Here is a 27285-nt window from a genome sequence, read left to right on the forward strand (position 1 = left end):
CGTCTCGACTTGCCTCCTGCAAGGACAGACAAGGACCTGCTGGCTGCGGAGGAAGATATGGGATGTACTGAGGGGCCCCCGGGGAAAAAGAGAGCTAAGGAGTAAATCACTCAGAGACGTCTGGGTGTAGCTGGTGGAGCAGCTGGATTAGAGACAGGGGTTCATTGTTCTGATAGAGCAGCCGCTAGCGACCCTGGGGGTGGGTCGAATGAATCTCTATATGCGTGTGTGTGTGTCAAACACTGTGTCGCTGTACGGTAAATGCATTGTGTGGTCAGTGCCATGTGTTTCTAATCGTGCAAGTGTATAAGTGTATGGTGTATAAAAGAGAGTAGATCTCCAGTTCCCTACAGTGCGGGGGAGTGAGTACTACCCGTGTTTGAAGCAGCCGAGTGAGGCCTGAGGCGCCGGCTGCAGCAGGCTGTGGGGGCAGGGAGAGAAGTGCCCCGCGGAGAAGCGAGTGGAGGAATGTCAGTGATGGTATTTATTGTGTTTAAATGCAGTGATTTGTGTAGATTTGGTACATTTTAACTGTGAGTACAAGCTCAGAGAGTTCCTTTGCCCTGAATGTTTGGACTTGATCTCTGGACTGTGTACTGTTATTTTGATTGTGTCCAGGGAGAACTGCTGTGAGTAAATGCTGAATTATGCTATGCTGTGTTGTGTTGAGAAAGGTGGGCACTTTGAGAGATATGCCCTTTCCCAGTGATTTTGTGTGGTGATTTTTTTCCACTGCACTGAGGTAATTTGATTCTCGAATTGTATAGTAGTGTTTGTGGAGATTTTAAGATTTTGTTTGCAACAAGAGTAGCATTTTACACAGAAGAACTATGGTAGGGTGATTTATGTTTAACTATGGTAAAGCAAATTGAAGGAATTCCACGAATTCTCCCCCCACAGCAATTCAAGCCCTGGCTCTAGTGAATTTGAGATAAAGGGGGGGGTGCGTGTGTCTGTGTCTGTGGGCGTATCAGAGTTTCTGCTGTGACAAGCACAGCCTTTCTGCAAGGCAGTAAAACGAGTGTAAGTAGACACAGTGCTTAATTAGATTGTGCAAGAAGAGAACTAGAAAAGACTGATATTTTGTAAAACTGAGTTTAGATAGAAGAGATGAAGGAGTTTATGAGACTTGAGCTGGTACTATAGTAAGTCTGGACTGGGAACAGCCTGCTGTAGGGATTTAGAGTTCTCTGTAATAAACAGAATAGCCTGCCTCTGCGGGCAATTCCTTCGGTGCATCAAGAGGCTGGCACGCTGCGTTAATGCGGTGTTTGTGAGAAACGCTGGTATTGCTGTTCTAATAAGCATCAGGGCACATGCCCCCAGTGTAAATGAAAGGTTTCTGATCAAGCTGATTCAGAACCTAAGATCTTAAAGCTCATGTGTGGGAAATCACATCTGATACCTGCCACCTGGAGCTGTGTGTGTGTGTAGGAGGAAGACTGAGAAACTACTGTGAAGCTTTGTAAAGAGAAGATTGGGTGGAAGCGAGATAGGGCAAGGAGAAAGAGATAATGAGAACTGACCAGAGCAAAGAGGTTGCTAAATTAGCCCCTTTTAGGAGGGGCTCACTGGGAGAAGGCTGCCAGTAGGAGCAGCTCAGAAAATAAGAAGATTTATAATACTTCATTGCAGTTAATACTGTTTTAAAATACAAAGGTAAATGGGATGGGGTTTTGTATGCTGATATGTCTTTTTGTTTTAAGAAATCACCCAGAATGGCAAAGAGACTGTGAGATCAGACCGCCCTCTGGTCTTGGCCCTTGAAAAGGAAAACAAGGCAAAGAGAAAGCAAATCAAAAGTGTTGTTCAGCATGCAGCATAAGATAGCAATGTATGAAGTCAAACAAAGATTATCATGCTGAAATGCAAAGCGATTACAGTTCGCAAAATGAGTACACATGATTTGTAAAGGCTCCTCCTAAGGTAAGGGAGGAAGGATAAAGATGATCTCCCCAAAAGGGAAGAAGGCTTAGGCTCCAAAATATACCCACTCGAACCCATCCCCCTCCTGGCAGTTCAATTTCATCCAGAACTAGGATGTAACAGACCCCTCTGCAAGAGGCAGTGAGATCAGAAGAAAGAAAAGGGTAGAATTTTAGTCAACACAAGGGCCATATATTCAGTTTTAAATAAAGCTTTAGTATTTGTGGAGAATGTTTAAGTTGTAGTGTGGGGAACAACTGGCCAGTCTGAGAAGGCATACTTTTCCAAACCTTTTAAGTAACATGTGTACTATGTGTACTTAGAAGCTTTTGTACAATTCGCTCAATTCACTAAACATTCCCAAATGAGAAAGGTTACTCTGGAGGCAAATGATATAAAGATGTTAGGCTTAACATTAACAGCCATTGAAATTAAGAAAGACATCAGTAAAGAGATAGTAAATATACTAGAATAAGTAAATAAGTGTTTTCGAGGGTATGGGCCTCTGCTGTACCAGGGAGGGTGAAAAATGCCCCCACATAGCAATCAAGCTTAAGGAAAGAACACAACCAGTGAGAATTGAGCAGTACCCTCAAAAGGAAGATAGGGAAGGAATCAGCCCAATAATTGATAGTACTGGATTGAGGGCTGTGAATAAGATAACACAGAATTTATACCCTGAGGTAGCAAATCCATATACTTTACTAACTTGTTTAACACCTGAGCTAACCTGGTTCACTGTTTTAGGCCTAAGAGATGCCTTCTTTTGCCTCCCTATCCACGAAGCCAGCCAGAAAACTTTTGCATTCAAACACAGCTCACATGGTCCATGTGCCTGAAGGCTTCAAAATTCCCCACCCCGACTGGAGAACAGCTTGCAAAGACCCAGAGTCCCGAGAAGCTCCACAAGAGGAAAGGAGGCTGTTGCAGTACGTGGATGATCTTCTAGTAGCCACTCGGACGAGGGAAGCCTGGACTGTAAGCCTTTTGAATTTCCTAGGACTCCAAGGACACAGAGTCTCAAAGGAAAAGGCACAGGTAGTGAAACAGAAGGTAATCTACCTGGGGTAAGAAGTGAGTGCTGAGCAGCAGACTTTAAGGCAGTGAAGCCATATGCCAAACCCCAAAACCACAGACAACGAAGGAACTCTGAACCTTCTCAGGCATTGCAGGGTGGTGCCGGCTGTGGGTTTATAGTTATGCACTGCTCGTCAGACCCCTCTATGCTCTTATTGCCAACGGAAACAGAGATCTCCAGTGGACAAAAGGAGCCACACGGGCCTTTCACCAGCTAGAGAGTGCCCTCATGTTGGCTCCAGCCTTGAGACTTCCAGATGTAAGTAAACCATTCTTTCTATTTTTCCATGCAAGGAATTGCCCTGGGAATACTGGCTCAGGACTTGGGTCCATACCGAAGGGCAGTTGCTTACTTCTCTAAGCAACTAGATGCAACAGCCGAAGGATGGCCAGGTTGCCTCAGAGCTGTAGCAGCAGTTGTGCTGAATATTCAAGAAGCACCCAAGTCTACCCTAGGACAAAAATGACTGTGCTAGTGTCCCACACAGTGTCCGCAGTACTGGAAATAAAGGGTGGCCACTGGCTTTCACCACAGAGGTTTCTGAAATACCAGGCCATCATGGTAGAGCAAGATGATGTAGAGATAGTGGTGACTAATATTGTCAACCCAGCTTCTATTCTCAGGGGAATCAAGGAGAAGCAGTACACCATGATTGCCTGGAGACCATTGAAGCTACCTACTCCTGCTGCCCAGACTTAAAGGACACTCCTCTGGACGATGCAGAGACCTGGTTCACTGACAGGCGCAGCTACATTGCCAGCGGAAAGCGACATTGCAAAGTACACAGTGACTACCTGCAGAGAGGTAATAGAGTCTGGACCCTTACCAACAGGTACCTCTGCACAGAAGGCTGAGATAAATGCATGGGCCCATGCCTTAGAAACAGCAAAAGGCATTCAGAGTCGTGCATGCACATGGAGCCATCTGGAAGGAGAGGGGACTGCTGACCTCACAAGGGAAGAAGAGACAAACCGGCTGCTGGAAGCACTTCAGCTACCTGAAAAAGCATATTAAGGCACACCAGAGAGTGAGCTTAAAATTGGAGGAAAGAAATGAGCTGGCGGATGGAGAGGCAAAGAAAGCAGCAAAGGGTGAGGTAATTATGGACAGATTTTCCTCGAAGGTAAGCCATAATACAATAATACTAATCAAAACAGACATACAACTACAAGGAGTGGGTCACCCTGGTTTTTTAGGATTTTCTATGCCTTCTGATGTTGACATTCTTGTAGTGAACTTTCTCACACACTTTCTGTAAATAACTCATTGTTTTGCATTCGTTGATAGAGGAGGAAAGAGTTGATGGACTGTTGGTTTAACCAGTGTCATTGGAGAGGTGTCACTGTCACCCTCCAATCCACTTTCACTTTTGTAAAACGATAAATATTGGAGTCAGAAAATAAACTTCCCTTTTTTCCTTCACCTTGAGAACGGTGGTGTGCTTGTGTTCTTTCGAGTCCTACAGCGACATCTGGTGACCGCCCAAGTGCTCCTCACCACCTTTACTGCAACCAAGATTAAGGAACAAAGCACCTAGATCCATCATTCCCGAGTGAAGAAGGCTCCTGAGGGACTTTAGAAAGTTACAATGGGTAACAACAAACTGAAATTAAAACTTTCTCGAGAAAATAAATAGAGTGTGAGTAAAATGATAAGCACAGTGTAATAATCCCCCAAAGAACAGAACGACTTGTTGTTGAAATAGATAATCAAGTAGGTGTAGCTCAGAGAGTTGTGTCATTTATGATTATTGCTGTAACCACAGCTAATGCAGCACCACTTCCATATCATGTGACCAGTATATAAGTGCCAAGGGAAAGCCTATGATTTTAACTCCCATAAGTCTCTGGGTCAAATGCTAAAAATTACAAATGCAACTGTGTAAGAAAGAAGAAATGGTTGGGGATGTAAATATCTGCTTGTCCAAGACAGATTCCATGAATCTCATCAAGAATCCTAAATACCGTGACAAATGCTTAATTAAGTGCACTGGGTTTAGACTTAGATACAGAGCAAAGTATTTCTCACTTTGAAATGCATCCCATTAACCAGACAACCTTGCCTGTGTATACAAGACAAGGTTGTATCTGCCTCAGAGCAGCATGCCCCACTATAATAGTAGATGAGATCACAGTGAAGGAAACTCAATTTAACTTGTGCATTTGTAACTTTGTCAAAATCAAAGGATGCCCTTTTTCCTATCAGGCACCTGTCGTATCATACCAACATAGGAAGGCGAATTTGATCACTGTCCAAGAAATATTGCCTGTGCCCATAGGGATGTACTTAACTCTGGTTACCAAATTCTAAAAACATTATGAATTAAAGAAAATTCTTAAAAAAGTTAAAGATAAAAGGAAAAGAACTTTGATTACAATACACCATGACACAGAGACTATACGGAAAGTATTTAAAAGATTGGAAAAAGGCCCATCCCATCATTAGTGGGATGTGCTTTGTGAGCAGTCTCCAATGGCAGCTGACTTGCTCAGTACCTTCATTCATCCAATTATTGTTTTACTTCTCTTGGCTAGTATAAGTTTGATTATGTCAATTACAGTACTTATTTAGAATTAGAGACTGTTGCAGCAAGTAGCAGCTTTAACTTCAATATTGAGAACATATGGTATGGTTTTAAGAAACACTTACCACATAAGTTGGCTCAATAAAGAAGAACCTATATGTTAGTAAAAGAATTTACCAACCTTGAAGAAGGAGTAGGGATTGAATTATGATTTAAAAAATTTAAGATTTTAACTGAGGGTTAGAACCAATTCATATTGAAGTCAGATACACCAACAACTGGTTAATGATTATTAGATGCTTAAGTTAAAGCTAATTGTTACATTATGAGCTCATTTGTAGAAGGAAGAGGAGCAAGTGAACCAATATAGGAACATATTGAAACCAGCAGAACAATGCCCAGCACCTGGACTCTGTGTCAATCCATCACAAAGCAGGGGGCCTTGGATTGTGCCAGAGGGTCACAGAGACCTGACCAAGACCTTCCTGACTTCATCCCTGGGACCACTGACCCAATTTGGGACCACTGACCCAATTCAAGAGAAGAATTGCGCACACGTGAAGGACTAATAACCTCATTTTAATACAAAGCAGGGATGGGAGGTGCTGGGGTTATGCATATATATTATTTTGAGAAATAAACAGAAGGCCAAAATCCTTGTGTGGTGCAGTCACGCATTTCAAAAATGATACCTTCCAGGCCACCCACCAGCGTAATAAACATACCACTTTCTAACTTTAACTAGTTAGAGAGTCTTTGTCCCTGATTTTCAGTTTTAATGATTAAGTGACAATGCTATAGACCCAAAACTGACTACATCTGGGACTGCACAAAAGATTATGTGCATACAAAATAATAAGAAAGACCACTTGGAAGAAGCAAAAATTATTTAGGAAAAAAAAAAGCAAATAATGGAGGATAGAAAAAAAGAAATACTGCTCAAGCCAAATTATTTGTAAAAAGGGAAGAGGAAAGATTATTATAGGTGCTTATTATATTATTATATGAAGAGGAATCTTGTATGTACAATGTTAAAATAACTTTGCTTTTATTTCTGCTGTTAATAAAAACTTAGACATGGCAGTAGTGGTAGCTGATCTAGTCAGGAGTGAACTGTCTGCTTGGTCAGGATAACATCCAGTGAACACGTCATGAGCACCCTGCTATTGATGTGCCAACTATCAGCATCTGCCTTCTGAAGAAAGTGTGGACCAAGGCCCAGAGTGGAAGTGACCAATAGAGGGAACCAAAACCACAGCCAAGAAACACACATGCTCTAAAAAGGCAGGCCTGAAGAGGAGCCATGCTAAACAGTTCCTGAAATATGTAAACTAGATGGTGGATATGCATAAGAGTCTATGAATATGCAACAGGCTGATGTAATAGAAATGGTATAAAAAGGGTGTTTCCCAAACTAGCAGGGGTGCTCTTGGCTTAGTACCAAGATGCACTGAGCCGTAATTTTTGTTTTACTGTCTCTGTCTCCTACTGAACTTTATTAAAGTTTTAAATTTTAACAGGAAAGTGAACCGTGTTTTTCACAAGGGAATATGGAACCTTAACATGTATCGGTCCCTGGTCGTAGAGGGGATTGTAAAACCGGTTCTTTTCTCATTTTTTAGCTTGTACGTTTCACTATGGGGCTACACTCTTTGATGGCTTTTCTCACGATCTTTCCCCTCCTTCGCTTGCTCAAGGCTCCAATGAGTTCATCAATTTCACCTTCCCCGGAGCTGCTGGAGCAGGAGCTCTCTGGTTCGGCTGACCCTGTTGCACCATATAATCTATTTTGCCGACCCCCCATCCTAGGGAGCCCCACGCGGGATTTGCTGCGTCTTTAAACCCGGGCTGCGCGTCCGCCCGCACCGGTGACGTCATCCCCCGAAGCCGCTCCCCGGCGTTCATGGTTGCCATGGAAACTGACAGGGCTGGGAGGGGAGAGACCCCGCCCCCATGGGAGGTTCCCTGTCCGCCCTCCCGGCACAAGGCTCCGCCCCCGGCTCCTCCTCCTCCTCCTCTCGGGGCCGTGCCGTGGGCGGTGCCCGCCATCCATCCCCTCCCCTCTCCCGGCACAAGGCTCCGCCCCCGGCTCCTCCTCCTGGCCCGGGGGCGGCTCCATCCCTGCCTGCCCGCGCTCGCCTTTCTGCTCCTTCCCCGGCTGGGCCCCGTCTGAGCTGCGCCTCCCCCGCCCCCCGATCGTGTCGGCGCTGGCGGCGGCAGCGGCGGGGGGGCGGTGGCGGCGGGGGGGGCGCGCCTTGGCCCGGACCCGACCGACCCCAATCTCAGGGCGGGAGCGACTCGATCTGAGCCTTCTTCCTCCCTTGTTTTACTTTTGTTTGCCATTATTGGCTCTTTTTTCCTTTTCTCCCCTTTCCCCTTTCAGACTGAGGTTTGCTCTTCCTTTTGCTTTGCTGCTGGGCTCCGCTGACATGCTGGCACCATAAAGAGCCTCGCATACTCCAGCTCACCTGAGCACCCTGAGGATTTATCCTCGCGTCTACGGGAAATCAAACTTGATAATCATCTCTTATCCCAACTACCAAAATCGGGCCTCGTCTGATTGTCCTCTCGCTCCTCTATACCGCGGCCAGATCTTTTCTGAGAGTCCAATGAGTTTGCATTTGAAAAACAAGGTTCCCCCCGGTAAGGGCTGCCCAGTTTCTCAGTGCTAATCCTACAGGACTGTCTCTCGGGATATTATCACTACAGCACTCGCAGCAGAATATTCACACGGCATTTAACAGTTCTGAGTAGAAATTAAAAGAACCAACGAGAGAGAGAGAGAGAGAGCGAGATTCCGATCGCGGCGCTCCGGAGCGGCGGGGCGGGAACGATCCCTGCGCCAGCACCGCCGGCCCCAGGCCAAGCCCAGCCCCGCAATCCAACCCCACTGCTCACAGCGCCCGCCCTCCCTGGCCCGGGGCACAGCGAGCCCCGCACCCGCTGCGCTCCCGAGCACAAAACGCCCCTTCCCACCGCGCTCACCCGATAAACACAGCGCCCCTGCAGCCGCTCACGCCTCTCTCGCTCCTGCCGAGCTTCTCGGCCTCCCGCACCCTCTGCCCCGCACCTGGGCCCCGCCAGTGCCGCGGGCTGGGGGCAGCAGCTGCACCTTCCTCTGCCTCTGCTCCAGCCCTGCCCAGGTGCCTCGGCTCCCTTCGTGCTCGCCACAAACTGAGGCCTTCACAAGGCTGACCTAGAACAGAGGCCAGACACGGTTACACAATAAAGCAGGCATTTGTTAAAAGGCCTCCGTGGATACACCTTGGGCAGAACAAGAGCCCAGCCAGGGCTACGCCCAAGATGGACCAAAATGGCCACAAAATGGACGGCCGGTCACGAGGTCTGTCCCTTTTATAAGTTCTGCTCCATTTGCATGTTGAAGTTAATTGTCCAATTATGTCTTTAAATGATGAAGTCTCATCCTTTTGTTTTTCTCTCTTCAGTGCCCGTTGTTTATGCTCTTGGGCCTGAAGTTTGGATTATTTGTCCTTGGGTTCACAGCTAGAGAAGGAATTGTTTTGTCTCCCTGCTCTGTGAACAGAGCTCAGGATCCCTTAATATGAAGCCCAGACCCAGAGAGTAAAGCAGCACAGAATCTGAAAAACAGAAAAGCCAAAACCTGAGGCATCAAATCCATGAGAGCCCCCCTCACACTCACCACGCCTCCCCCTCAGCACCCCCCAGGCCCTCCCCATTGATTGAAGCCCCCAAAATGCTCCCAGGCCCAAGCCCCTCGGCCCCCCTGAACCCCCGGCCTGTGTTCTCACCTGGGAAACCCAAAATCTTTGGGAATTCTCAATTGGGATTACCCAATTCCCTGGAAACCTCACCTGGGACTCCCAAAACCTCACCTGGGACCCCAAACCTTCCAGGATCCCCCCAACCCCCCCAGGACCCTCCAAACTTTATCTGGGATTCCCCCAAACTCCCCCGGGAGCCCCCAAACTCCACCTGGGATCCCCCAAAACCCCCAAAACGCTGGTGACAGTGGAACAGAACTGGGGACACTGGGTTGGTGGCACTGGAATGAAGCTGGGGACACCAGATTGGTGACACTGGAATGAAGCTGGGGACACTGGATTGGTGGCACTGGAATGATGACACAGGGGTGGTGGCACTGGGACAGCCTTAGGGACACTGGGGTGGTGACAGTGGGATAGAACTGGTGGCACTGGGGTGGAATCGGTGACACTGGGCTGGTGACACTGGGGCATCCCTGGTGGCACTGGGCTGATGGGACTGAGACAGGAGCACTGGGCTGGAACTGGGGACAGTGGGAGGGAACTGGTGGCACAGGGACAGGGATACTGGGACAGGACTGGGGACACTGGGAGGGAACACTGGGATGGGGACATTAGGAAGGGACTGGGGACACTTGGCTGGTTGCACTGGGGTGGAACTGGTGACACTGGGACACAACTGGTGACACAGGGGACAGAGGGGACAGGGGCGACATCAGGGTGACAGAGGGGACACAGGGGGAATAGAGGGGACAGAGAGGGTGGTGGGAAGGGACAGGGGGTCTCAAAGGGGACAGGAGGGTGTGGCAGGGAGGGGGAAAGTGACAGAGGGGTGGAGGGGACTGAGGGCGGCAGTGGGGCAGAAAGCGGGGTGTGGCAGAGGGGTGGCAGATGGCATTAGGGGCTGACGAAGGGACAGAGGGGACAGCAGACGCCTCCAGGGAGGGGACAAAGGGGCCCCCCCAGGAGGCCACAAGTGCCACCAGGTCCCTGACACCTCTCCTGTTCCCTTCCCAGTGGCTGGAGGCTGTGGTGGCTGTGGTGGCAGCCACTGTGACCAGGCCACAGAGGGGCATGTGGCAGCGCGTGTCCCCAAAGTCCCTGAATGCAAACCTGAGGAGATTCACCTGGTACCTCCATAAGACCCTCAACTATCACGCTGTCACCTTCCTGGGCCACTCCAGTGTCCCCTCCCTGGGTCAGGCCCTGGCACCACCCTGGGACCACCTGGGCCGATGTGAGAGCCGCAGGCAGCGCCTGGTGGACTGGTGGGAGTCGTCGGAGGTCTCGAGAACAGCTGGGACTGGCTGGCCAGGGAGGCCACCGAGCTCTGTGACACCTGCAGGGACACAGCCACCACTGCTGCCACCACTGCAGCCACCGTCACTACCGTGCCTGGAACCTGCAGGACAAGGCCGCCCGCTGGGGGACGTCTCTGCACAACCTGGTGGCCACGGCCCAGCGGCCATCGGTGGCCCTGGCCAAGGAGGAGATGGCCTCGGCACTGGCCGCGCTTGAGGTCTGGCTGGCGGCGGTCACCAGTGAGGAGGAGGCGACCACCAAGGCCATGAGAGAGGCCATGGTGGCCACCAGCTGGTTGAGAGTGGCCACCAGGAGGGGACAGCAGGCACAGGTGGCCCTGGGGCCACTGGAGTGCTTGGTGGCCACGTGTGACGAAGCCACCGCGTTTCCCCAGGAGCTGCAGTGCCAGCTCAGGGACATTGAGGCCACCCTGGAGGGGACAAATGAGGCATCGTCTGATGTCCCTGAGGCCTTGATGGCCAAAGTGGCAGAAGCCGAGTGGCTGTGGGAGGCCAGCGCCCGCCTGGCCACGCATCACCTGCTGAGGACACTTGGGGACATCCACAAACTCCTCTTCAGTTGCTATGGTTGCCACGGTGGCCCCGGTAGCCCACGTGGCTAAGCAATGCCAAAAATGCCATCGAGGACATCCTGACGGTGCTGCAGGGACAGTGATGTCACCACTGTGATGTCATTGGGGTAGTGATGTCGCTGGGAAGCCTTGTGGACACTCAGGTGCCACCAGGCACTGGGACACCCCCGTGCATTGACAGCACTCCCCCCATCATCGAGCTCCAGGACTGGGGCTGAGCCCCCCTCATGTACCGACCCCCCCAAGCACCGGGCCTGGGCCCCCCTCTGTGCCCCCCCCACCCATCACAGGGGTTCTGCCCCTTCCCCTTTGCCCCCTCAGAGCCACAGGACCCCCTGAGAACAGTGCAGGGACTGGGGGGGGGCAGGAGTGGGACCAGGGGGACTCCAAGCACTGGGGGGGCACAAAGGGGGTCCCCAGCACTGGGGAGGATCCCTTGGGGCTTGGTCCTGTTCCCCCCAGTTATCAGCAGGGATCCCTGTTATCACCAGGGACCCCCCTCTCCCAATCCCCCTCCCATGGACTGGGACCCCCCCATTCACCAACCCCATAATGCACTGGGACCCCCCCAATCCATGAGCCCCCCCCAGTGCACCAAAACCCCTCACTCACCGCCCCTCCCCCAGCCAGGGGACACCCCCCTACCCCTCACCCCCATGTGACAAATGTTTTTGTGATTTGTGTCAATTGGCAATGGAATCAGCAAGTGCTTCTATCTGCTGTGTCGAAAATAGACACAAAGAAAGCTTCTGAAACTTTCTGACCAAATAACCAAATAAAGCATCAAAATAAAAGCAGTATAATACAGTAAAAGAGATGAGGTAGCAAGATGACTGGGGCTTAGAATAAAATAGAGGAAGTTGTGGTAAAGCTAAGACATATTGTAACAAAGCAACTAAATGCTTATGTATAATGTGAAAAATGTGTATTTTATGATTGGCTTTTCGCAAATATTAAAATGATATTATGTGTTATGTTAGGAAGTGATGCTGTATTAATTTTTTTAAGTAATCTGTTAAATATAGTTCTAGGGTATAACATAAGGCTAAAATAGAAACTATGTATGTGGGATATTTTTTAAAGAGAGGAATGAGGTACTTGCACTGAGATAGCAGCCACAGGACACCTAAATCTTTCAGAGAAAGAGAATTTATTGCTCCCTTAACTAACTTCTTCCTGGCTTGCTCAGCCCTGAAGACGCCATCAGGATTCAGAGGAAGAAGTTGACACTGATCAGACAGAATCCTTTGTTTGAATGGAATTTATGCATTATGTATGAAATGTATGAATATGCAACAGGCTATTGCTTTTAAAGGTTAGTCCTCTCTTAACTTGTGTCCTTTTTTCAGGCTCATTTTGCCCAGAAACAGGTACCCGGACCATCTGTAACTCTTTGTTCTTATTGCCTCATATTGTTCTAATCATAATTGTCCAAATTTTTATTACTCTCATTATATTACTATCTTCATAACCATTTTATTACTATTAAACTTTTCAAATTTTAAAAACAAGTGATTGGCATTTTTCACAAGTACAACCTCCACCTGAGGCCAGCGAATGGCCTACAGCCAACAGAAACAACAAAGACTTGAAATTGGTCCTGAGGAAAGCACCGAAAGAAGCGCAACCCTGAACACAACCCCCCATGGGGAACATCTACATTGTTATCCGTGTATCCTTGAAGTTTGTTAATGTTTGTTATAATTATAGTGTAAGTTAAGGTTTTGTATATCTAAGAATTGACAGTCAAAATAACTTCTCAGTTTCTAGTACTGTTCCATAGAGCTCTCTCCTTGCAACCCTAACTGGGACCAAACTGAGGGAAGGCAGTTGCTACGATGAGGGTCATGGCAGAATGTCTCCAGAAGAAGGGAGAACCAGAGGTGGGAGGCAAGACTCGATTAGAAACTCCCTCCGGGAAAAACTCCTTGCATTCTCTTAGCACAAAAAACTCCTGTGGATCGAGAGGTGAGGAGGGCAGCCCGTACCAGACTCCCACCGGTAGCAGTGCTGCTACTCACTCACTGCAAAGGAAGCGGAGGAAACACTCGTGAGAAGTGTTCCTGTCCCTTGTATAGAGGAGAAACAGTAAGTGTATTAATCAGAGTACGCACAAACATGAACCCCAAATGTATTGATCACTCCCAGTTAACAACCTGAAGAGAGGATAATAAAATATATTGGCTGGTGTGAAAAATGCCAATCACTTGTCTTTAAAATTTTTAAAGTTTAATAGTAATAAAATGGTTATAAAAATAGCAATATAATTAGAGTAATAAGAACTTGAAGAACTAAGATTTAGGGCAATACGAGACAATAAGAACAAAGAGTTATGGACAGTCTGGGTACCTCTTTCTGGGCAAAATAAGCCCAAAAAAGGACACATGTTAACAGAGGATTAACCCTTAAACGCAATAGCCTGTTGCATATTCATACATCTCATACATGATGCATAAAATCTATTCAAAGACAGGATTCTGTCTGGTCACTGTCAACTTCTTCCTCTGAATCCTGATGGCATTTTCAGGGCTGAGTGAGGCAGGAAAAGGTTTGTTTTTTCTGATAAGAGAACAATAAATTCTTCTTCTCTGAGAGATTTAGGTGTTCTGTGACTGCTATCTCAATGTGAGGACCTCATTCCTTTCTTTAAAAAATATTCCACAGACATAGTTTCTAATTAAACATTATGTTATAATCTAGAACTCTATTTACACACTACTTTAAAAAATTAATACAGCATAACTTCCTAACATGACACATCTAATATTAAGTTTAATACTTGCAAAAAGCCAATCATAAAACACACATTTTTCACAGCTGGCTAAAAATATTGCAAACCCAAGCCAGAAGATGTCAGGAGAGTACTCTATGAAAGAAAGATGGGTGTGTTTTGAACAAGAAAGTGAAACCAACTTAGAGGATACATTCAAAGAGAAGGAAGTGCATCTGAAAATACAAAGGGATAGAGAGGGACAAATATATGGAAAAAATCTGTTTATTGATATGATGGAAAAGATTACAAAAGAATTTAATTTGACTGATTGTTAGGTGTGCGGGGGGACTCATTTAAGTGAAATTTGGCCATGGGATGGTATCAGTTTAGGTCCCCTGGACATTTTAAAATGGATTACATCAGGAAAAAACATGGCAGTACCCAAAAGAAGGGAAGGAGAGTGGAAGCTAAAATCAACAATAATAGGGGAAGAGTGTTGATCAAGAAAAGGGAAAATGTATCCTATAGAAGTAGGAGAAACACCACGTAAAAGATATCTGGCAGCAAATGACACACACACACCAGGTGGATCCCAGAAACCCCCCATTCATATTGGTTAATAGAGAAAACTGAAAGTCGAGGTGTATACAGTCAAAAAGAAAAAATGTTTGAATGCTCAGGAGATTATATCTACATATTCTGGGCAATAGATAACCTATTCAAATATTGGAAACATATACCAAATCAAGATTCTAATTTCTGGGATTGTTTTTCTTTGAAAAGGAAGTGAGATTTTTGAGAGTTTCTTGGTTAAAAAATAAGTATTGAGATTTGAATATTGGCATTTGGTGTGGCTACTGAGGATATGGACACGCTTCTGAGAGCACAGGGGGTTAAAAGCAGAGACCTCTCAGGGGAAGCTCTTTCAGTTCTGCTCTGTGAGAGAAGTCAGAGCTCTCCTGCTCAGCTGCGGGCTGAGCGGGGCAGGGGAAGCCGTGCGGGCGTGTGAGGGAGGTGAGAGCTTGGGACAGAGAAGGGAAGTGAAGGCTTTGGCAAGAGAGAAGGGGAGAAGAACACTGAGAAGCAGCGGGCAGCTCTTCCCCTGCCCTGGGAGAGAGACACAGAGCTTGTGCTTGTGTCTGTGTTTGTGCTCCTTGGAAATTGGATATCATGTGCTGGCAGCAGGGCTGGCTGAGAAGGAGAAGGGGCGGGTGGTGCAGCGAGGGTGCAGCGAGAAGGTGCTGGGCAGGGCAGCGTGAGAGTTCTAGACAGGCAGAGCCTGAGATTTGAACTTTTCTCTTAGATGATAGAAACTTTACACATGCAGATAATTCTGAAGCTGAGTGAGAAGGAAGGTAGAGATGAAATAAAAAGAAATAGGCGAGTATGATGGAAGTGTGTGCAAGTGAAAGATGTCTGAAGAGTTGAGAAGAATCCGAAGTGGGAGGAGATGATGGAGTGGCCTTTTAGCTGGACTTTTCTGGTATAGCTATAGGTAGAACTATTTTTTTTTTCTGTGACACAGAGAGTGCATTTAGGGGGCACAATGGCTTGGAGCCAAGAGAGTGCAGTGATGTGATGTGAAGGAGCGGTATAAACAGAGACGATGAGAGAAGAGAGTAGTGCTGCCTTTGATCTTCAGTGAAGAAGAAGATCTCTGTTCTTGAGACCCCTCGGCCCCAGGGGGTGAATTTGGGAGGGACAGGTGTCCCAAAAGTGAGAGACTGTGCCTTTTTTGGAACTGAGGAAAGCATCCTTAAAAGGGGAACCCCAGAGGCAGCTCTGGTGCGTGTGCAGTGGTGAGAGCACTGGGCATGGAAGGAAGATGTCACCATGGGAAATGATCTCCGGGCAGTGCCACGTGTGACATGGAAACACAAGAGGTTTCAACTGTGTTTCCTGGGGAAGTCTGTGGCACAAGAGGGACTCCTCTCTCCTTGATGAACTGAAAATTGATTATCTGAAAAATGATGATAGACTGAGAGTTAGGTATCTGAAGAATAGTAACTGAATTGAGAATTCAAAGTTTTGTCTTACTGTAATGTCTATAGAAATTTACTAGAGGGAGGAAGAATTATTTAGATAATTTTCATTCTGAGTTCTGTATATTGTTCTTTTCATATAGTTGTAGGGTAATAAAGTTTTTGTTCTTTATTCCTATGTTAGAGCCTGCTTTGCTGTATTTCTAATCACATCTCACAGTAGACACCAGAGAGAACATACTTTCATAAAAGCACTAGCATTGCACCAGCATCAAACCATGACAGGGATGCACCTAAAAGTTTATTTTGGATCTGTGGAACACAACCAATGTGAAGTTACCAGGAGGGTGGAGCAGGGGTTGCACAATTGGAGCAATAAAACCATCCTTTTTCTTACTGCCTAAGGATGCGAAATCAAACTTAGGAGTCGCAGTGTATGATGATCTGGGCTGAAAGAAAAGGAGTTTAATTGGTGGAACCCAAAATTGGAACAATGACATTTGGACCCCAGAAAGGATTTTAGATCCTGAAGGGCCAGCTCCCTGGGCCCAAGATGGACCCTGGGGGTACAGAACCCCAGAATACACGCTCAATCCAATCATCCGTCTACAAGCAGTGCTTGAAATCATATCCAATCAAACAACTCTGATCATCGATCTCTTAAACCAGCAGCAACAACAAACACCGTCAGTAATTTACCAGATCTGATTGGCAGTGGACTACCTCCTCGCAGAGGAAGGAGGGATCTGTGGGAAATTTAATGCTTCAGAATGCTGCCTAGAGATCGATGACCACAGTCATGTAATTAAAAGTATTCCTCAAAATATTTGAAAAGTTACCTGTTTTGGAGCACAAAAATGGACCCCCTTGTTTGGAGACTCCGATTGGTGGGACAGCTTGTTCACCTGGAATGGTAAATGGTGGAAGAAATTGGTCTTCTTTGTGGTGTGTGCACTAGCAAGTGTAATATTACTACCATATGTAATTCCATGTCTAGTCCGGATAGTGACCAGCATTGTCCACAGCAGCATCATGCTGCAAGGGAACGTGGAAAGGAAAAATGGTGAAAAAGTCACGTTAATGAAAGAACAGAGTGATCAGAATGCCAGAGATGTGCTAGAACAATATGAGAAACTGAGCAAAGTAGAAGTTGAATTTTAAAAGATTGAGGCAGGCTCGAAGCGTGATCAAATAGTTGGAGGGGAAAATTGTTAAACATAGGTTAGAAACTGTTGTAAATACTTGATAGATTGTTAAGAATGTACTGTTAGTTTGGTTATTAGATTGTAAAAAGGGTTTAAAGGGTAGTGATAAGAAATACAGTACTCAACATAATGCACCTCAGTAAAGTGCACCACCCCCCAAGCGAAACCAGCCAGCCTGGAGAGAACATTAATGGGCCAATAAAGTGCATTAAACCTTCATGCAAATGAAGAATCCAAAGGAAACCAATCCAAACGGATGAAAAACAGGATAAAAAGTGGCTTCTGACGCACTGAATTTGTGCCGCTCCATCTGGAGCATCGGGGCCATCGCAGCTTAGCAGTCCCGGGGCCGACGCTGCAGCATCCTCAATGGGAACGCTCCGGCTTGGCCCATGGACCCTTGCTTTGGGCCTTTCTTTTTCTTATAATAAATGCTGAAATCACTTTTAGTACCTGGAGCCTGTTCTCTTATTTAATAACACAAAATTCAGGATTCCCGGGCACACAAAATTAAGGATACCTAGAGCACAGGGAAGTTCAGCATTCCTGGGGCACATGTAATTCAATATTCCAGGGTAGACAGAAGTCAGGATTCATGGCGCACACGAATTCAGGATTCCTAAGCACAGGAAATTCAGGATTCCCGGGGCACACAAACAGACGGTGATCGGTCTCTCAGGGCTCAGCTCCAGCGGTGCCAGTGAATTCTCTCTGCAGGGACAGCCTGGCCGCCCTCCTCCGATGCCAAAGAGCGACAGAGAGAGGTTGCCCCCAACCCCTGCCCCCATTCTCCCGGTATCTCTGTTCCCCCCTCCCAGAGAAACTCCCAAAAACCAGAGGAGTTCCCCCTCCCCGCCTTCTCAAGCACTCAGCCATCAGCGCCTCTCAGTATCTCAATGGGAAAAAATTCCACAAGAAACAAGGAAAGAACAGAAAAAACCCAACCCCCAACAAGGGCTGGTGGTGGCTGCGGTTTTTGGGGGTTCCAGCGACACCCGGGGCGGGGTCAGCTCTCAGCAACGGGGCCCCCCCAGATCGCAGCCGGGTGTGAGAAACGAAGTTCACTCCTTGAGAATTGTAAAAGTTTATAAGGGATACAAAAGGATTTGGCAGTTGGCCAAGGAACTCCTCCGAAACTTAACCCACCGTTCTCCAGATCCGGTTCCACTGCAGGGCTACAAACACATTCCTGTGTTTAAACATTATTCAAATATTCCTGGGAGGTTTGGATGTTCCAGGAGCTCTTGTTTGGTTTTAACCTCTGACTTGTCTGCAGGGCATTCTGTAGATTAGATCAATATTATTTATTTCTTCTTCTGGTTCCATCCTGTTGTTGCACACTCCCTGATAAATTCCTAAATTCTTCTCAGGTTTGTGTCACTGTTATCGCCTGGAGAGGCTGATCCACAGGTGTGAGGAACAAGGGAATTGTTTTACTCCTGAGTCAGTTATGCAAAAGCATTTTAACATTGCACAGTCTCTATTTTAACACTTATTATTTATCTATTTAATATTTGTCTATTTTGAATATTTTAAGGCCTATGCTATAATATCAAATAGCACTAAATAGGCTATATCGTGCACACATAAACTGATTGATTATATTGCTCCAAAAAGCAGCTACAATGAATTATTAATAATCAATATCAATATCAAGTACCATAGCAAAATACTTGCATTCAATAACATCGTGCAGAAGCCAATGCAGAATTGCAGAAGCCAATTATTAAATTGTCATTTATAAGCTGGCTCTGCTGCAGGCACAGTGGAAAGCTGGAAGCTGCTGAGGCGACTCATTCACCCCCATCCCCTGTCCCTGAGTGTCCCCAGAGTATCCCTGAGTGTCCCCAGTGATGTCACCCCAGGAATTCCCATCAGGATTTGGGACAATTTCAATGAAAATTCCCAGAAAATTCCCCAAATTTGTCTCAAATCCCATGTGGGGAGTGAAGAGACAAGTGACAGTAGCAATGACCCCAGAGATGTCATCACCCTGATGACGTCACAGCGGTGACATCACTGTCTCTGCAGCAGTCTTGAGATGTCCTTGATGGCTTTGTGGCACTGCTCGGCCACCTGGGCCACCATAGAGACTCAAGAGGATGTTGTCAATGACCTCAAGTATCCCCAGCAGGTGATCCTTTGCCAGGCAGGCACTGGCATCCCACAGGTGCTCAAACTCGGCCACTTTGGCCACCAAGGCCACGGGGACATTGGGGGACGCCTGCTCTGTCACCTCCAGATAAGGCTTGATGGCCCTGAACTGCCACTGCAGCTCCTGGAAGAACGAACTGACGCTGCCACACTCTTCTATCAAGCGCTCCAGCAGCACCAGGCCCTGCTCTGCCCAATTTCCCCTCCTGGTGGCCGCCCTTATCAATCTGGCAGGCACCACGGCCTCTCCCATGGCCTCGTTGGTGGCCGCAGCCCCCTCGGCCTCGTGCACAGCCCCTGCACAGGCCCCCTCATCCATGCCCAGGGCCACCGGCAGCAACCGGACTATGGCCACCAGGTCTTCCGAATCCATGTCCCAATCCTGGCGGGTTGCCTCATACCGCGGGTCCATGGCCCGGGCGATGGCCATGGTGAAGCCCGTGTGCGTGCAGGCTCCATTGAGCTCAGAGCACTCCATGGCCAGCCGGTCCCATCTCTCCCTGAGCGCAGCCACCAACTCCTGCCAGGCCTTGGCCGCAGCTCTCACATCGGCCCAGTTGGTCCCAGGGTGGCCCAGAGGGCGGTCAGGGCCCAGCCCAGGGAGGGGACACCACGGTGGCCCATGGAGGTGACATCGCCGTGGTCCAGGGTCTCACGGAGGCTCTGGGTGAACCTCCTCAGGGCCGCGGGCAGGAACTTTGGGGACACGCGCTGCCGCACGTCCCTGTGTGACCCGGTCACGGTGGCCGCCACCTTGCCCAGGGTGGCCACCACGGACACCAGCGCCTTCAGCAACTGGGGAGGGGACAGGGGACGTGTCAGGGACCTGGTGGCACTTGTGGCCTCCTGCAGTGGCCCCTGTGCCCTCCCGGGGTCCCTTTGTCTCCTCCCTGGAGGGCTCTGCTGTTCCCTCTGTCCCTTTGTCGCCCCCTTGTCCCCTCTGCCACCCCCTGCCACCCCCCACTGTCACCTCTGCCAGCCCTCTGTCACCCTCAGTCCCCTCCACCCCTCTGTCACCTCCTGCCTTCCTGCCACACTCTCCTGTCCCCTCTGTCACCCCTGTGTGCCCCCTGTCCCCTCCCCCACCAGGATTGTCACACCTCTTGGGTCTCCATGGCTGCTGGAGACACTCCAGGGACACTGGGGACACTCTGGGGGGCGAACACACCCAGGTGACAGTTGGGGACACACGGGAACATGGCACGGCCGGATGGAAGAAGTGGGAAGAGGTGATGATGATGTCACTGTCCCCCCCTGCCCTTCCCCCACCTGTGGGGCCAGGGCAGGGTCCTCAATGTCCCCCCAGTGTTCCCAATGGGACCCCAATGTCCCCCGAGTGTCCTCACATGGCCCTGGTGTTGGGCCCCACAAGGCCCAAGTGTCCCACAGTGTCCATCTGGGGACACTGGGGATACACTGGGGTCCTATTGGGGACCTTGGGGACACCCCTGTGCCCTTCTCTTGGCGACATCGGGGCCACCCTGATCCCCCCTGTCCCGTTTTGGCTCACCACGATGTCCCAGATGTCCCCACAGTGTCCCCAACAGGACCCTGGTGTGTCCCAAGTGTCCCCAATAGGACATGAGGGGACACTTGGGCCTTGTTGGGGACCCTGAGGGGACATCGAGGTCCCGTCGAGGAAACCGGGGGGACATTGGGGACCCCGCCCTGGCCGGGGGCGGTGACTTTAGCACTTCCTGCTTCCCCTCTCCGGCTGCGCTGCCTTCCTGTGCGCCCCAGCTGTCACCTGGGTGTGTTCGCCCCCCACCAGTGTCCTCAGAGTGTCCCTGGAGTGTCCCTGGAGTGTCCCCAGCGGCCATGGAGCCCCAAGAGGTGCGACAGTCCCGGCGCGGTGGGGGGGAGGGGGGGAGGGGTGGGGTGGCAGAGGGGACAGCAGAGGTGGCAGAGGGGACAGGGAGGTGACAAAGGGACAGAGGGGCAGCAGAACCCTCAGGGAGGGGCAAAGGGGACCCCAGGAGGGCACAGGGGCCACCACAGGAGGCCACAAATGCCACCGGGTCACTGACACCTCCCCTGCCCTCTTTCCAGGTGCTGGAGGCGCTGGTGGCCGTGGTGGCCACCCTGGCCGAGGTGGTGGCCGCCGTGACCGGGCCACAGAGGGACATGCAGCAGCGCGTGTCCCCAGAGTTCCTGCACACAGCCCTGAGGCACTTCACCTGGAGCCTCCGTGAGACCCTGGACCACAGTGATGTCACCTCCCTGGGCCTCCCTGGTGTCCCCTCCCTGGGCCAGGCCCTGACCGCCTTTGGGGCCACCCCGGGGGCCATCTGGGCTGATGTGAGAGCTGTGGGCAGAGCCTGGTGGAAGTTGCAGGACGCACTTGCGAATAGGTGGGGCCACCTGTACTGGGAGGCCATCCACCTCTGTGATGCCTGCGAGGATGCGGCCAACGCCCAGGCCGGGGACCAGCAGGACAAGGCGACCCGCAGGGGGACAGCTGGGGACAACCTGGCAGCCACAGCCCAGCAGCTCATGGTGGCCCTGGACAGGGATGAGGAGGCCTCAGTGGGGGCCACACGTGATGCCCAGGTAGCAATGGCCACCAATGAGGCCGTGGGAGAGGCTGTGGTGGCCTCCAGGCGGGCGAGAGCGGCCATCAGGAGGAGACATTGGGCAGAGGTGGCCCTGGAGCCGCTGCAGCGCTTGGCGGACGCATGCGACTCAGCTGGTGAGTTTATCAGTTACATAGATTTGCAGTTCATGGAGATCGCGTGTGCCCCAAAGGGGACAAATGAGGCACCCCCCAATGTCCCTGTGGCTTTGGTGGCCAAGGCTGAGCAGCTGTGGGATGCCAGCGCCCGCCTGTTCACGCGTCACCTGCTGGGGACACTTGGGGACATCCACGACCTCCTCTTGAGTCCCTATGATGGCCGTGGTGGCCCCAATGGCCCCGGCAGCCGTGCAGTGGCCGAGCGGTGCCAAAAAGCCATCGAGGACATCCCAAATCTGCTGCAGGGACAGTGACGTCACAGCTGTGACCTCATCGGGGCGGTGACATCATTGGGGACATCGCTGCTGTCACCTGTCCCCTCTCCCCTCCCGACATGGGATTTGAGACAAATCTGGGGAATTTTCTAGGAATTTTCATTGATACTGTCCCAAATCCTGGTGGGATTTCCTGGGGTGATGTCACCAGGGACACTCAGGGACACTCAGGGACAGGGGACAGGGGTGAATGAGACCCCTCAGCAGCTTCCAGCTTTACACTGTGCCTTCAGCACAGCCGTGTCATAAATGACAATTTAATAATTGGCTGCTGCAATTCAGTACTGGCTTTTGCAAAAAAATGCTTTCACAAGTTTTTTGCTCTGGTACTTGATTATTGATTATTGATAATTCCTTGTGGCTGCTTGTTGGTACAAAATAATCTATTTTCTCATGTGTGCACCGTGCACTCAATTTAACGGCAGTGTGATGGTCCCCTGGGGCTCGGTCCTGTCTCCCCCTCCGTTATCAGCCGGGATCCCCCCGTTATCACCAGGTCCCCACCCCCCAATTTACCAGAGCACCCCCACGCAGCACGACACCCCCCATTCACTGCCTCCCTCCCCTTTACCGACCCCCCAAAGCGCTGGGACCCCCCCAGTCCACGACCCCCACAGCGTGCCAGGACCCCCCACTCACCGCCCTTCCCTCACTCAGGGGACCCCCCCACCCCCGACTCCCCAATCCATGGGTTCCCCCACACTCACCAGGAACCCCCTGGCAACCCCCGGGCCCCCCCACATTGATTGAACCCCCCCCAAAACGCCCCCAGCCCCTCCCCGGTCCCCCCGGGCCGCGTTGGCTGCACCCCCCGGGGCCGCCGCTGAGCGGAACTTGTCAATCAACGCCGATCGATCTTGTAGCCACGCCCATAGAGGGGCGGGCCCGCATTAGTCGGCCAATGGGGAGCGGCGGAGCAGGGGGAGGCAGGGATTGAGGGGGTGAGGAGGGGAGGGGTAGCAACAGCCAATGGGGAGCGGAGGGGGCGCGGCCTGAGGTGAGGGAAGGGGCGGGCATGAATGGGGCGTGGGAAAGGGGCGGGGCCATCAATGGGAGGATGGGAAGGGCAGTAAAAGGGACCCCTTGGGGACATCGGGGGTGGGGGTTGGGGGATCCCAGAGTTCCCAAATGATCGCAAATCCTGCTGGATCCCAAGGAATAAACCCAAATTATCTCAAATGCCAAATCCTGGATCCCAAAAATTCCCAGATCCTGAATGCTGCTGGATACACGAAACCAATCCCAGCAATCCCAAACCCCAGATGCCAAATCCTGCTGGATCCCAAGGAATGAGCCCAAATTATCTCAAATTCTGGATCCCAAGCAATTCCAAAAGTACACCAAACCCAGGATCCCAAGAAGTGTTAAATTCCAGATCCTAAATCCTGCTGGATCCCAAGGAATAGTCCCAAATGATCTCAAATCCTGGATACCAAACAATCCCAAAGCCCAGATCTCAAATCCTACTGGACACTCAAAACCAATTCTAAATGCTCTCAAATCCCAAACCCTGGATCCCAAAAAATCCCAGATCCCAAATGCTGCCAGACACCCCAAATCCGATCCTAAAAGATCTCCAGTCCTGGGTCCTCAAACAATCCTAAATCCCAGACCTCAAATCCTGCTGGATCTTCATAAACAATCCCCAAAACCAATTCTAAATCAGGGTCCTGGGAGGGGAAATCAGAGCCCTGGGTGGGGTAAATGGGCCCTGAGGGGGTCAATGGGGTCCTGGAAGGATAAATGGGGTCCTGAGGGGAAAATGGTTCCTGAAGGGATAAATGAAGGCCCTGAGGGGTAAGTGGGGTCCTGAAAGGATGAATGGGGGTAAATCAGGGTCCTGTCCAGGGAAATTGGGGCCCTGAGGGGTCACTGAGGTCCTGGCAGGGAAATGGAGCCCTGATGGACAGATCCAGGCCCTGAGGGGTTAAAGCCAGCCCCGAAAGGTTCCCTGAGGTCCTGGCAGGCCCAGTTCTGCCCCTCGGGGGAGGATCAGGGCGTGGGGCCCTCCCTCCTCCGAGCCTCGACGCCCTCTGCCCTCAGAACTTCGGCCGCAACCTCCGGATGGGGACCAGGATGGAGCTCAAGGTGGGAACCCCAAAACCCCGGGGTTGCCCCCAGCAGGTACCTCAGGCGATCTGGGGGTATTTGGGAGGGATTTGGGGGGATTTGGGGAAGTTTGGGGATCCCCAGGGCCACGGGTGCGGCTGGGAGGGAAAAGGGAAGTGGAAAGTTCCGGAGTCTGGGGAGTTCCGAGGGGCCGGGGATGGGGAAAAAGGGGATGGGATCTCCCAGATTCCTGGGGGGATTCAAGTGGAACCCCCCAGAATCTCACCTGGGTACCTGGGAACCCCAAAACATCCCTGGAGCCTCACCTGGGAAACCCCAAATCCTTGGGAATTCTCACCTGGGACCCCCCAAATCTCACTTGGGAGTCCCTTGAGACCCTCACCTGGATCCCTGGGACCCCCCAAATCCTCACCTGGGCAGCTGAGAAACCCCAAATCTTTGAAAATTCTCAACTGGGGAGCCACAAATCCCTGGGGAAACCTCATCTGGGAGCCCCTAAATCCCACTTGGGACCCCCCAAACTCCCCCCTAGAATCCCCCCAACCCCTCCTCTACCCCCCTAACCCCCCTTTCCTGTCCTCAGGTGTCCCCCTCTGCCCTCCCTCCCGAGGTGGCCCCGGCAGAGGCCGCACAGCACCGGGCCCTGGCGGCCCTGGTGGCCCTGGCCGAGGCCTTGGGGACACCGGACAATGTCCCCACGGCACTGGCTGAGGCTGAGGCTGCACTGAGCCAGGCCCGGGTGGCCCGGGAGGGGCTGGAGAGGGCCCGGGAGGCTGCGGTGGCCCCGGCGGTGGCCCTGGGGACCCTGGGGGACGAGGACGAGCAGCGGCTGTGGCAGGTCGGGGCCATGGCTGAGGCGGCAGCGACGACACTGGAACGCGAGGAGGGACGGGCACGGCGGTGCCAGCGCTGGCTGCGGGCTGGGCACGGGCTGACCATGGGGCTGATGGTGCTGTGCGGGGCTGTGCGTGAGTAAAAACCAGTATGGACCAGTATAAAGCAGTATGGACCAGTATGGACCAGTATGAATATCTACAGACCAGTAGAGAATTTCCCCTGCCCTGACCAGTATAAACCAGTTCAGACCAGTATAAACCAGTTCAGACCAGTATACATCCTGATAGCACACTGTGGCAGTACTGTATGCTGTGAGTCTGTGCTGCCTCAGTGGGAGACAGTTCAGACCAGTATAGACCAGTATTAATATCTACAGACCACTAGAACTTCCCCTTGCCTGAACCAGTGTATATCAGTTCAAACCAGTATAGACCAGTATGGACCAGTATAAACCGGTTCAGACCAGTATGCCTCTTCATAGCACACTGTGACAGTATTGTGTACTGTGAGTCTGTACTGCCTCAGTGGGAGGCACTACAGACCAGTTTACACCAGTATAGACCAGTATGGACCAGTTCAGACCAGTTCGGACCAGTATAGATCAGTATGAATATCTACAGACCAGCAGAGAACTCCCCCTGCCCTGACCAGTATAAACCAGTATAGACCAGTACAGACCAGTATAAGGCACTATGGAGCAGCAAGGACCAGCATGAACCAGTAGAGAGCAGTGGGGACCAGTTCAGACCAGTTTGGACCAGTATGAATATCTACAGACCAACAGAGACTTTCCCCTTCCCTGACCAGTATAGACCAGTATGGACCAGTATGGAACAGCATGGGGCAGCCAGGGATGCAGGAACCAGTACAGACCAGTACAGACCAGCATGGAGCCCTACAAACCAGTAGAAACCTTCCCCTGTCCCGGGATGGGAGACTGGGATTGAACTGGTGACACTGGGGTGGTGACACTGGCACGGTGACAATGGGGTGGGGACACTGAGCTGCAACTGGGAGCACTGGGCCGGTGGCAGTGGTATGGGGACAACGGAGTGGTGGCACTGGGAGCACTGGGCTGGTGGCACTGGGACAGGACTGGGGACCCTGGGCTGGAACTGGGTTGGTGACACCAGGGTAGTGGCACTCAGGTGGTGACAGTGGGCCAGAACTGGTGGCACTGGGCTGGGACAGGTGACAGTGGGAGAGGACTGGGGACACTGGTATGGAGATAGTGGGACAGGACTGGGGGCACTGGGAGGGGACACTGGGATGGGGACATCAGGAAGGGACAGGGGACACTGGGATGGTGTGGGGAACACTGGGATTGAACTGGTGACACTGGGCTGATGCTATATGTGGTACTGGTGACACTGGCATGGTGACATAGGTAGGGGGACAATGGGGCGGTGGCACTGGGCTGGCACTGGGAGCATTGGGCTGGTGGCACTGGGACAGGACTGGGGACACCAGGCTGGAACTGGGTTGGTGACATTGGGCTGGTGGCACTGGGCTGGAACTGGTGGCACTGCTGTGTTCCTGATGCCACCTGTGTGGTGTCCCCACAGTGTCCCTGGACTCAGCCCGCGCCGCCCTGGGGGTGGCTGAGGACAGTCACCTGCTGCTGGCCCTGGCCATGGTGGCCGTGTCCTGTGAGGTGGCCTGGCGGGGCTTGGAGACATCGCGGCGTCACCTGGCCACTGCTGCGGGCCACCAGCGGGACATGGCCCTGCGCCTGCGGGATCGCGCCCGGCGGGTGGCGGCCACCAGGGCCAGCGCCGAGGCCACCGCGGCCACCAACGAGGTCACCGCGGATGTGCTGGGGCAGCTGGAGGAGGTGACGCGGGCGCTGAAGAAGTTGGTGGCCGCTGTCACCCGGGACAGGGAGGTGACACCGTGGGGGACACGGGGACAGGGCTTCCCCAGCGCTGCCCGGGCGCTCGGGGACATCGTGGTGGCCTTGGGGACCTCGGGGGAGGGGCATGAGGAGGTGACGCGGAGGCTGGAGGTGGCCCAGGGGGCACTGGCGGGGCAGGGGTAGGGTGGGGACACGAGGGTGTCACTGTCACCGCTGGGGCACGGGGACACCCTGAGGGACATTGGGGACCTTGGTGCCACCCCCGTGTTCTTCCCTTGGGGACACCGGGGCGGCCCTG

General features: G+C 51.4%; 2 protein-coding genes across 2 annotated transcripts; both read left to right on the top strand.

Moving 5' to 3' along the window:
• The first annotated feature begins 20942 nt into the window (after positions 1-20942).
• Positions 20943-22418, top strand: LOC135460955 (uncharacterized). The gene is made up of 2 exons (XM_064737936.1): positions 20943-21052; positions 21269-22418. Exons 1-2 carry the CDS (start codon positions 21038-21040, stop codon positions 22202-22204), a joined length of 951 nt encoding a protein of 316 aa, XP_064594006.1. The 5' UTR covers positions 20943-21037; the 3' UTR covers positions 22205-22418.
• Positions 22419-24068: 1650 nt separating this feature from the next.
• On the top strand, positions 24069-27170 carry LOC135460953 (uncharacterized). The gene is made up of 3 exons (XM_064737931.1): positions 24069-24313; positions 24879-25263; positions 26698-27170. The coding sequence occupies exons 1-3, from the start codon at positions 24290-24292 to the stop codon at positions 27168-27170; spliced, it is 882 nt and encodes a 293-aa protein (XP_064594001.1). The 5' UTR covers positions 24069-24289.
• The last annotated feature ends 115 nt before the right edge of the window (positions 27171-27285 follow it).

The sequence above is a fragment of the Zonotrichia leucophrys genome, unplaced genomic scaffold, assembly GCF_028769735.1.
Source record: "Zonotrichia leucophrys gambelii isolate GWCS_2022_RI unplaced genomic scaffold, RI_Zleu_2.0 Scaffold_135_121723, whole genome shotgun sequence".
Classification (NCBI taxonomy): domain Eukaryota; kingdom Metazoa; phylum Chordata; class Aves; order Passeriformes; family Passerellidae; genus Zonotrichia; species Zonotrichia leucophrys.

What these genes read in the sequence shown, in the direction of transcription:
- LOC135460953 (XM_064737931.1), top strand. Translation starts at nt 24,290, where the DNA reads ATGGGGACCAGGATGGAGCTCAAG. An exon ending in GGACCAGGATGGAGCTCAAG is followed by an intron (nt 24,314 to 24,878) that starts GTGGGAACCCCA and finishes TCCTGTCCTCAG; the next exon opens with GTGTCCCCCTCTGCCCTCCC. An exon ending in GGTGCTGTGCGGGGCTGTGC is followed by an intron (nt 25,264 to 26,697) that starts GTGAGTAAAAAC and finishes GTGTCCCCACAG; the next exon opens with TGTCCCTGGACTCAGCCCGC.